General features: G+C 43.5%; 1 protein-coding gene across 1 annotated transcript in view; it reads left to right on the forward strand.

Moving 5' to 3' along the window:
- TAOK3 (TAO kinase 3) overlaps positions 1 to 12,044 on the forward strand; it is a 132,294-nt gene that overhangs the window by 48,023 nt on the left and 72,227 nt on the right. The window contains exons 4-7 of the mRNA XM_063315967.1: positions 3,826 to 3,897; positions 5,505 to 5,606; positions 7,316 to 7,361; positions 10,676 to 10,772. Of these exons, the coding sequence (XP_063172037.1) occupies positions 3,826 to 3,897; positions 5,505 to 5,606; positions 7,316 to 7,361; positions 10,676 to 10,772 (317 nt within the window). The remainder of the gene's footprint in view (positions 1 to 3,825; positions 3,898 to 5,504; positions 5,607 to 7,315; positions 7,362 to 10,675; positions 10,773 to 12,044) is intronic.

The following is a 12,044-nucleotide window of genomic DNA, read 5'->3' on the forward strand; positions in this document are numbered from 1 at the left end:
TTGAAATATTTTTTCAGGCCTCGGGGAACCCCTGCACGTTCAGGCTCAAATATTTATTTTATTTTTGTTTTATTTATTTAATTTTTATCCCGCCTGTATTATTTTTATATAGGCCAGAAGTTACAAAATTATTCGTTTCACGGGTGGGCCTGTACAGATGCATTCACAGTGTTCTTAAACTGAAAATAAAGAATGAAGCTTCCCTCTTTCATGTGAAGGTGCCCGAATTTGAAATATTTTTTTAAATAAATTGTGATCTCCCAGGGAACCCCTAGAGACCTCTCGTGAAACCCTAGGGTGCCACGGAACCCTGGTGGAGAAACCAGTGGGTTGAAATGCCTGGTTTTCCATCTCTTCCCTTGAGCTGCTGAGCTTCCCGATCGGAAGGTCGGCAGTTTGAATCCGCGTGACGGGGTGAGCTCCCGTTGCTAGTCCCAGCTCCTGCCAACCTAGCAGTTCGAAAACATGCCAATGTGAGTAGATGAATAGGTACCGCTTCGGCGGGCAGGTAACGGCATTCCGTGTAGTCGTGCCGGCCACATGACCACGGAGGAAGTGTCTACGGACAAACGCCGGCTCTTCGGCTTTGAAACGGAGATGAGCACCGCCCCCTAGAGTCAGACACGACTGGACTTCATGTCAAGGGAAACCTTTACCTTTTAAAGGCTTTTTAGTCCCACATTTGCTGTCAGAATGTAAGCTGGTCAGGTTTTACAGGGAATAACACATTGCCTGGGTAAAATGCTCCCATTGCCAGCAACTTCATTTCCTGATCTGTAAACACATGCAAAGGTCCCTGTGCACAGGGGTATACAAGAAAAGTAAATATTATTGCATTGATGCTTGTCTTCCAGTTGAAAGTGAGAGTGGGGTGTTGCATCTGAGAGGTTATAGTTTGCCTAAATAACCCAGTAAATCTGTGGCAGGAATGATACTTAGATCAGGGACCTCCTGGCACTCATCACTAAAATAATTTGCAGCAATGCCATGGGACAACTTCCTGCTTTGATGCTTTCCCCTGCAAAAGATGGCTGCTTAGGGGCTAAGGTGGCCCAGTTTTACCGCTCAACCATATTGGTTCTTCTGCTTGGCAAAAACGGCATCGCCTTCCTGGAAAATGAAGCCACGTTCCTTAAAGCTGCACAGGGTTCCTTAATCTGTCTGATCAGGCGGCATTCGGGAATGGCATTCTTCTAGGAGCATTTCTTCTAGCCAAGAAAGTTGCATCAAGCCACCTCTTGCCTCTCTCATCTCAGCGCCTGGCGCTTACTTTAAGGGCTTGCAATGAGGGGAAATCGTTGGCTGTTATGTGCATCATGGAAGGTGGCCTTCACACCTTCATTTTCATTAGAAAAGCATGTGGAGTCGCACGCTGAAGCTGTGAGTCTCCTTCAGTTCTGTTTTCTTTATTTAAATCCCTGTTTGAGCGACACCTGGCCTCATAAAAAATCTCTGATTAAATATAACTATTTTCCCCCAAATAATGTCTCCTCCTCCCTATAATTAATAAGGTTCTGGGGATAGTGGACTAGGGCAGCAGAAATCAAGCATATCATTCTCTTTTCTGTCATGAAAATGAAGCTGCTGGTTTTGTATCCTCCAGAGTCGAGTTGGCTCAGGTGGATGGGAGGCGGTACTGCTCCCTCAGTGCGGTAGGATGAAGCGAGAGCTTAATGGGATTTAATTTGGCTCTCTTAAGCCTAGACTGCTGACCTGGTTTCTTAGTCTGAGCGACTTTGTGACTCTCCTTGCCATCCAAAAGACCTAGATTTAGGGGTTGAGTGGCAAAGCGAACTCACTGATTGAATTATTCATGAGCGTCAAAACCAAATGGGATTGCAGTGAATTTCCAAGAGATCCATCCAACCTACAAGGGTGTTCAGCATAGTTTAAGGATAAAGTTAGGCACAACTTCTCAAGCAGACTGCTGACCGCAGTAACCACAAAGGAGATTTTGCAGTAGTAATGGGAAATTCAGTGAAAACATCAACCAGGACTGCAACAAATAATGGATTCCTTTATGAAAAGGAACTATTTCTATGTTAGAAATCATTAGGAAAAGAGAGAAAGATGCATCTGTTGGAACCGTAATGCCTCAATTCACATCCATGGTGCATTTGTCCATGGATTATTGTGCATGACTTGTGTTGGCAGATCTCAGCTGGAGAAAGGTGTGAAAAGGGAGAAAGGTTTGAAAAGGGCCAGCTAAAATGACCAGAGGCCTGAAAGAAGTTCCTTAGTTTAGGGAGCAAAAAGTATGATACAGATTTAAAATACAGGTAGTCCTCGCTTAATGACCACAATTGGGACCGGAATTTCGATTGCTAAGCAAAGCAGTCATTAAACGAATCTGACTCAATTTTGCAACCTTTTTTGCAGTAGCCATTAAGCAAATCACTGTGGGCGTTAAGTGAACCATGTGGTTGTTAAGTGAATCACACGGTTCCCCATTGATTTTGCTTGGCAGAAGCCATCCAGGAAGGTTGAAAATGGTGAACACGTGACCATGGGACACTGCGACGGTCATAAATGTGAACCGGTTGCAAGTGCCTAAATCATGATCGTGTGACCATGGGGGCCGCCGCGACAGTCATAAGCGTGAGGACAGGCCGCAAGTCGGTTTTCCAGCACCGTTGTAAGTCTGAACCATCACTAAGTGAATGGTTGTTAAGCGAGGACTACCTGTTATATAAATGATCTGGAAAAATGGGCAGAATGACATTTCTAATTCATTTGTTAAATTGGAACTTGGACCCTCATTCATAATATTGGAGGAGATTAGGGACAGGGCTTTGCCCATAGGCATAACCCGTGGAATTCGCTGCCATACAATATAGTGCTGCTACTACTGCAAAAGTTTGGATTGCTTTGACTCCTTGATGGCATCAAGCTGATAATTCATTTGATACAACGGACGTGATTGGCATGTAAGGAAAAACGTGGTCTCTGTAGAAGGGAGGGACACCTGCTGGCATCTCAGTGTGTTCAGTTCGTGCAGTGACAGCCCTACAAACTTAATGCAGAACTGGTAACTCGGGGTTGTCTACTTAAGGAGGTCTCCAGAACACATCCACTTTATTGGTCCAGGGAGACCACAAGACCGTAGGTGGGGAAGCAAGATGGCAACCAGCTTGGAAGATGCCAGGAAGATGCTCCTTGCTTGTCCAGAAAGGAATAATATTCAGACTAGAGGCAGCTGATAAGAGACAGGTTCCCGTTCCGAACAGTCCTACCCAACCTTACAGATAATCACAGCATGATCCAGAAACCCAAGGAATCTGCTTTTCTTTATGGTCGCTCTCTCCATTCTCCAAAGCAATTTAGCAAAACTGTGTGTGATCTGCTTTGAGGATGCTCTTCAGTATCCTTCCCCAAGCTGAGTGGTTTCTAGATACGGTAGGTGAACTTCAGCTCCAGGAATTCTGATCTGGAGGATATACTACTTAAGGGAGTCTGCTCTTAAGATCGTAAGAAGCAGCGGTTGTTGATTTAAAGGTAAAATTTCGTTCCTGAATCAAAAAATTCCAGGCTTTGGAAGTAATGCTGCTATGTGCACTGAGCACTTGAGAAAATTAATTTTGAGGAACTTGCACCTAGAAATTGGAATACTAAGCAGGCATGTGCTGTACCTTGGCCAATATCACTGTAGGTCTTGTACCGATGACTTCTAATATAAGCCTTAACACAGAACTGAATTAACTCTTAATTCAGGTTGTCTACTGATCATTTAAGGGTGTCAGAAGACATCAACTTTCTTGACCTTAGCAGAAATGAGAACATTTGTTAAATTTTATTTCTCTCCCCTCCCTCTTCTTCAATTTCCAGGCCACTAATGCCCGCACTAACGAAGTGGTGGCGGTCAAGAAGATGTCCTACAGTGGAAAACAAACCAATGAGGTAGGAAGGACAAACTTCTGCAACGTCTCAATCTCCAGCAACATAGAAATGCTGCGAAGATACATACAGGTAGTCCTCGACTTACGACCATTCGTATAGTGACCGTTCAAAGTTACGACGGCGCTGGAAAAAGTGACTTACGGCCAGCCCTTGCACTTAACGACCATTGCAACTTCCCCGCAGTCACGCAATCAGAATTCAGGCACTTGAGAACTGGGATGCATTTATGACAGTTGCAGCATCCGGGGCCACGTGATCGCCATTTGTGACCTTCCTGGCTGGCTTCCAACAAGCAAAGTCAATGGGGAAGCTGGATTCACTTAATGACCACGTGTTTCACTTAACGGTGGTGGTGATTTGCTTAATGACCGTGGCAAAAAAAGGTCATAAAATCAGGCATGATTCGCTTAACGACCACCTTGCTTAGCGATGGAAGTTCCAGTCCCCATTGTGGTTGTAAGTCGAGGACTACCTGTATTTTTAGCTGCTGCTGTAGAAAAAGGAAGTAATTAAAATAAAATAAAAAACTGGACCAGCATTGGTTAGTGAATTACATTTGCTAGAATTTGCATGGTTTTCAAACAGTGCAAAATACTGATCCAGGTATCTTAGACAGGTTTGTAACAGTATCTGCATTTCTTTTCCATATCTTCTAGCAGATCTATTTCTGGTTTTGGTCCACTATGTGGTTTGCTACCCATCTGTACGCTTGCACACATACGTGCCGTGTTTATGAGTATGTAGGAAATTACTGCCAATATTAGTGTATTTCTGTCCTCTCTTCATTGGCTCAGTGCAACACACAAGATACCCCTTGCTCCTCCAGAGATGCTCGTAAGATGCTTAGGTAGGTCGAACTAAGAAATAGCCAAGTACGTGAGATCAACCAGTAAGCGCTAGCTACTCCAGTTCTCCAACCCCGATTACTCTCTGGCCCGCTTCCATCCTGCCTCTTACGTCCTACCCTACTACACTGTAGAATCCCTCTTGTACCTGGGTTTCCCCCTCAACTTTGGAGAAGCAGCTGCAGTTTTGCACCTTGAGAAGGTTGCTGTGGGTGAAAGTAAAATGTTTGATATTATGGTTCATTGCTTTCAAACCAAATTCAGATGTTTTTTGCAAATTCATCGCATGTCACAGGCCAAACCGCATTGTGTCCCGAAATTATTCCTTGAATGTGCCGATCTGTTCTTGGGTCAAATCTAAGCCGTAAGCCCCAAACCATATCACACAGTGCATATTTACTCACAGCAACTGGATTGCACAGTGTAATATGTATTTTAATGTGTGCTACAGCATTTGCATAATTTATTTTGATTGCCTTGGGTTAGACTATTAGACTTGAATAAGTGCCTTTTGATCTTTGTATCTTAACGAGATAAGGAGTAATTAACGTTGCCTCCTAATCTTTTGTGCCCGAGAGCCCAAGGACCAATGTCGCTCAGTCCTAAGCAATTCCTAGTCATAAAACTCATTGTGAAACTGCGTAACAGCAAGCACTTCTAATCTGACCCCAACAATTTACCAGTTTGTCATCTTTGGGATTTTCTAGATAAAGTGAAGCTTGATGTTAAGTTTCTTTCCTTTCTTCCCCCCTTAATTAACAGAAATGGCAGGATATTATCAAAGAAGTCAGATTTTTACAACAGCTGAAGCACCCCAACACCATTGAGTATAAGGGCTGCTACCTGAAAGAACACACTGCGTGGGTGAGTTTTATCTACATGACATTTTAAGTCCTGGCACTGTTCTGAGCAAGGATTGTTTCTGGAATGGGTTGAACACGGCGCTGGATCTTTCATTTGTCTTTTTTATCCTTCATTCATTGGAAAAACAGTACCGGAACTGGCACATTACTTCTGGGCTGCTGTTGTAAACGATGTATTCCCGATGGACAGAAGATATTAACCTCTCAGGCTGTGTCTTCCCATCTCATTCATCCCCGAATGCCTATCTATGTGTTACAAAGTCCAGAATGTATTTATTTCTCAAATGTACTGTATATGGTAAATCTAAATCTAATTAATCTGCACAGTGGAACTTTGGCCAGTGAACAAAATCAAAGCATAACATCCATTAAAACAAAACAACATCTCCCTTCGGGGGAGATGGGCGGTGACAGAAATTTGAAATGCAAATAAATAAATAAACAAACAAACTGCAGTGACAAAAACTGAGCTGAGGCCCCTGTAAAAATCTCAGTTCCCACATGCACCCACACCAGAACCCCAATAACTAAGATCCTGGCCCTGATGTCAGGTCTTCATGACCTTCAGAAAAAGGCGGTAGAGTTGGGGCTGTCCACAGCTCAGTAGGGAGACAGTTCCACAAGGCAGAACCCACCAAACCTGCTTCAGGGCTGGGGCCTGGAACATGCCCACTCTGCCAGCTTTGGTGGGATGAGCAAGAATTATTGGGGATGGGGACTCCGGCAAGTAACCTGCCCCCCTGCCAGGTTATAGGGCTTCCTTTTAGCTTTTCCATTACTGTATTTGGAGGACGGGGAAACGGTCATCTTGGACCTTCATCCCAACTAAACTTCAACTGGATTGTCACACAGGCACCTGTGTGCTCCCTTAGTGTTGGTGGTAGAACCCCCTTGAGTTTGATTGACCAGTATTCATCTACATATCCGTTTCCATACACTTCTCAAAACTTCTGTAGGTATTGTTGAATGTTTGTCATCCAAGATGATGTGAAGCTTCTACTAAGTCCACTTTTTGGGGTCATGGCAGATCATTTCCATAGGTTGCCTTACAAACTTAATAATGGCACGGACCCCTTGGAACACTATGCCTCCCAAATGATTCTGGGAAGTGTAGTTTGAGGCAGCTGAGACTTTGTATTAGAGATTCCACCCTTTCGCAGGTTTCTCCAAGGAGAAATGATTACAGGTAGTCCTCGCTTAAGGACCACAATTGGGACCAGAATTTCAGTTGCTAAGCGAAGCAGTCCTTAAGCGAATCTGACCCGATTTTACAGCCGTTTTTGCAGCGGTTGTTAAGCAAATCACCACAGGCGTTAAGCAAACCACATGGTCGTTAAGGAAGTCACGCGGTTCCCCATTGATTTTGCTTGCCAGAAGCCAGCCAAGACAGTAAAAAATGCGATCATGTGACCATGGGACGCTGCGACGGTCATAAATGCGAACCGGTTGCCAAGCACCCAAGATGTGATCGCGTAACCGTGGGGATGCTGCGATGGTCATAAGTGTGAGGACCGGTCACAAGTTGGTTTTTTCAGCACGATTGTAAGTCTGAACCATCACTAAATGAATGGCTGTTAAGCGAGGACTACCTGTACTGTCCATCTACTTCAGATATTATATATAAGAACTTTGAATTAATGCAACCGTGATCTGTCCTCTGCTTGCCATGTCTGCTCATTAAAGGCTGTATTTCTTTCTACCTTTCCACAGTTAGTGATGGAATACTGTTTAGGATCAGCTTCAGATCTGTTGGAAGGTAAGTCTTTTGATATCCGTGCTGTATCTTTTAGGCAGCACGGCTGAGCTTGTTAGAGGAGTACATTCCCTGACAGTGTTTCTTAGGCAAATCACAATTCCGTGAAAATCCTGCCCACCCTTTCCTCTTCAGTAGATGGACGGTTTCTGTCCTATGCACTGAATGCCCGTTTGGCTGACTGTTTCGTCTGAAAGCTTCCAGGCAGTCAGGTTACATCTGAATTAATGCCGTGTGGTCCGGTTTCCATCTTCCCATGCTTCCGTTTGATGGTGGCTCGTTATGACAAGATAGCGGGGTAGATCAGGACTACGTTTCTGGACCTTTTTCTCCTAATCGTCTGTTGCCAATTTCCATTACCCCGGGTCCAGCCATGTTTTATTTCTGTAGTTGGCAGCCGAGCTGACAGATCTGGCCCAAGTGCCAAGAGACTCTGAGCCAAGATGATTTCCTTGCACAGTATCTTTATTTAAAAGCTTAAGAGAATTGCCTCTCTTTCTTTGGTGGCACTACGACAAATTCCCTGCGGTAGTTTCCCACGCTCTTATTCACCGTGTGGAACCAGGAGAATGAGATGTGGAGATGATGGGTTCTTTGAGCAGGAGGAAGAAAACATGGTTTTTCCAATTTTTCCACTCTACGTTTTGAATGCTGGTGGGTTACAGACCGAGAACATGTAGACCAGAAACAAGATGGATCCATACTTAGTCCCAGTTCTAAAGATTCTGTGCCGTTGAAAGGAGCAAATCTGCCTTTACTCGACCTTTTTCTACCTGCTGACTACTGAGATGTTGCCATTGTGGATGATCAGAGAATCAGTACAGACATGCGTTAGATGCCTTAACACAGAAGTGGGCAGCCTAACCCTAACCGTTAGCCTTAAATCTCATTTGTGTAGCCCTCGGTGTCTGTTGAACCTGAATGCTGAACCTTGACAGCACCATTCCCATCATTTTGAGGTGGGAAACAAATAACACATTGCAGCAACATGCCACAAAATTGGCACATTAAAAAACACTGGGAAAAAATCAACTCCCAATCCAGCCTTGCCTTCAGGCATAATTTGGCTGTATTGACTTTGCAGCCTTCAGTATCTCCTTACTGAAAAGTTGACTACTGCTCTCGGCTACTAAAATGTTACTCAGCCCAACTTAAAGAGCAGTTGGGATGTGAAAGCAAAGCATCGTTGGCATCCCATTGAGGGCAACATTAGCATGGATTCCACCAGCCTGGATCCAAAACGGTTGCTTAAAGAAGATCTTTTCATATTGGGTTTATTGTCCACCTTTTTCCCAGTAGAAACGCAGGGTTGTTACTCTGCATTTTGTCCCCAAGTACACAGCTATCTGTGTGAAAGTAATTGGACAGACAAAAAGGTAAAAAATCTGCAGAGGCCTTTAGTAGGGAGACAAAGGAAAGGAGAGGTATGGAAAACTTGCTTTCTCCCTTTCTGTGATATTGGAACAGAATAATGTCATTCCAAAATAAATGAAAACTGGACAATCATTTAAAAATATTTACTGCTCCACAAATAGCAAGCTGATGCCTGGTTGACCTGAAACAATGGGTAATCCAGATAAGAGAGATCATCTTTCATAAAAGCCTCCCATTGACATGGATCCTTTATTGATCTCAATTTACAAATTAATTTTTCCAAATATGCGCCATCTGTTTACCCATCAGTGGACTCTCCACATGCTTTTAGTGTTTTGAAACCCTTATGCTGAAAGTGTTCTGAAAGTGTTATCTAACATCCGCCAATTTCAATTCCTTTTTTTTTTTTTTGGAAATGTGGGTTTTTTAAAATAGATAAAAGGAATAAACACAACGCTATATATAACAGGTTGCTTTGTTACTATATATCTCATATAAAATATATAAAATATAAAATATATAAATATAAATATAAATAAATAAATCTGGGACAAAAAGTGACAACCAAGAATATTTAATTCATAGGTGTTGTAATGAAGATTTTCCTTTAATTTTCTTCAACACTAAGGAAACGTTGCTTTATATATTTGTTGGGTTAAACCGCTGAGCTGCTGAGCTTGCCGATCGGAAGGTCGGCGGTTCGAATGCACGTGACGGGGTGAGCTCCCGTTGCTAGTCCCAGCTCCTGCCAACCTAGCAGTTCGAAAACATGCCAGTGTGAGCAGATTAATAGGTACCGCTTTGGCGGGCAGGTAACGGTGTTCCGTTTAGTCATGACCACGGAGGAAGTGTCTTCGGACAAACGCCGGCTCTTCGGCTTTGAAACGGAGATGAGCACCGCCCCCTAGAGTCGGACACGCCTGGACTTCATGTCAAGGGAAACCTTTACCTTTACTACTTTCTGTGGAATCCAACACATAAATTTCAGGCTAGCTGAATGTACAGTATTTGTGAACATTTTCTAACAGGCAAAGAGGGAATCGGTGTTGATAAACATACAGGTGACTACTTTTGAAGTCTTCTCTGCAGGAAAAGAGTGTGCCATGCTTATATGTAGAAGGGGACATTCAGACATAAGCAACACCTCTGGAAGATGTGCAGAGTTTTTTGTAGAGATTTCAGGGTGACAGAATTTTAGATCACAAAAAGACCTACGGGGGCAAAAAAAATATTTTAAAGTTACTTTTGAGTGGCCTTAAGCATCATCTTGAACCCTTCCTTCCTTAGTACAGGAAGGCCATTTGGTTTCTTGAAGAAGTTTTGGATTTTTATTCTCATCGATCTCCACCAGAAGGGAAAGTGGCACAAAATCATGGAAGTGGTACAGTTCGAATATCTGGAAGGAACCTGATTGCTGATCCCTGAAAAAGATTGTGTGCATGGATGTTAGTACAGGTAGTCCTAACTTAACAACCACAATAGGGACGGGAAAAATGCTTGTTAAGCAGTGTGGTCATTAAGTGAGTCACCATGTGACCAGACCCAATTTTATGACCATTTTTATGACGATCGTTAAGTGAATCACAGGTCGTTAAGCGAATCACCGCGGTTAAGCAAATCCAGCTTCCCCAATGGACTTTTTTGCCAGAAACTGCCTGACCGCACGACACTGCAGCTGGTTGTAAATGCAGGCTAGCTGCCAAGTGCTCAGATTGCGAACACATGACTGCGGGGGCGGTGCACCATTTTGTGACGATCGTAAGTGTGCGTGCAGGTCGTAAAGCTCTTTTCCCGAGGTCGTCGTAACCTCGGACTGTTGTTAAACGAATGGTCGTTAAGCGAGGACTACCTGTATCATGAGTGGCATGAGATAACTTTATTTGCTGAGTGCACTGAGCCTTCTTGCCCTTTCAGTGTCTAAAATGTGGTTTCTTCCAATCCAGTTCACAAAAAGCCACTTCAGGAAGTGGAGATTGCTGCCATTACCGATGGTGCCTTGCAGGGACTGGCTTACCTTCATTCTCATTGTAAAATTCACAGGTAAGAACTGACGTTTCTTCTCTTGTCTGTTGTTGCCCCTTTTTTGCATTGGTTCATCTCTGCCTTCAGCAGTCTGCCATCCTCCTGGCATGTGAGGCCTACAACTCCCAGAATTCCTAGCCAGCCAGGAGGGGAAGATCAATTCATCTGATTGGGAGAAGCAGCATTCAAGGTGCTTCAAGAAAAGCCCTGTGCTTCTTCCTCCCCAGAAAAGAAACTCCCTTTCAGTGGACATTTTTCTGATACCTGTTTGGTATCTAAACTGTCTTTGTATGATGTGCCAGATCTACACCGGCTTATGAATGGGTTGGAAAAAAAAAATCACAGAAACCCTATATAATGCCCTGTAGATCAATTTCAATGTTAGCGATTGCCAGTCTTCCTTTTAATGACTGGTTTGTTAGCTGCCCTGGGACTGCTGAACTGAAAGACAGGTACTAAATATGTTACATAAGGCTACTTTATAAAAAGTAGGATAGAACAGTAAGGCCTGACTGTGTGTTAAGCTCAGAGCTGTGACATGGAATTGACAGGGACAAAACTCCACCGGCATTTCATTACAAGTGGTTAGCATCTCTAAATATGAACTGAGAATTGAAGCCCTAGATTTTCAGAAATCCTCAAATCTGGATTTTCTCTTGTTTTGACTTTCAAGCAGTACTGTAATAATTACCCTGACCCCAAACCTTTTTCTGGCTTTCTATTTCTTGAATGAAGGCCATGTATCTGCAGTGCAATAAGTGAGAATTCTGGCTTCCTGGCAAGCAAGTCTTTACAAGCACGTGCCTTTTTTTGAAAGGTGTAATATCATCAGCCCTACAAGGTAGACCAGATTAAGAAACCAATGCCATGTAGGTCAGGACTACTGTTATTGCAATCGTTTATTTATTTATTGTAAACTGCCCAGAGTCACTCTTTGAGTGAGATGGGTGGTGACTAAATCTGAAATATAAATAAATAAAGGGGTGTAGTAACAGAATCTTGCAAGTCTGAAGGTGCTTCCCCCCCTCCCTTTATCTTCATGCGAATGAGGGAAGGGCTTGTCTGAGACATTTTCTCCAATTATTTTCTTGGCCTGGACTCAAGCCCCTCTTAATGGACTATTGCCTTGGTAGTGGCTTTTTCTTCTGTCCTTCAAGGCCAGTTCCTATGCCCTCTACTGATGTTTAAGGCCCACTACTACAGAAAATAGTTGGAAGGGCACAAAGAGATTAGGGTCTATGCCAGGGCTTTTCAACCACGGTTCCGCAGCACCCTCAGGTTCCACGAGAC

The sequence above is a fragment of the Candoia aspera genome, chromosome 15 (genome assembly GCF_035149785.1).
Source record: "Candoia aspera isolate rCanAsp1 chromosome 15, rCanAsp1.hap2, whole genome shotgun sequence".
Lineage (NCBI taxonomy): Eukaryota > Metazoa > Chordata > Lepidosauria > Squamata > Boidae > Candoia > Candoia aspera.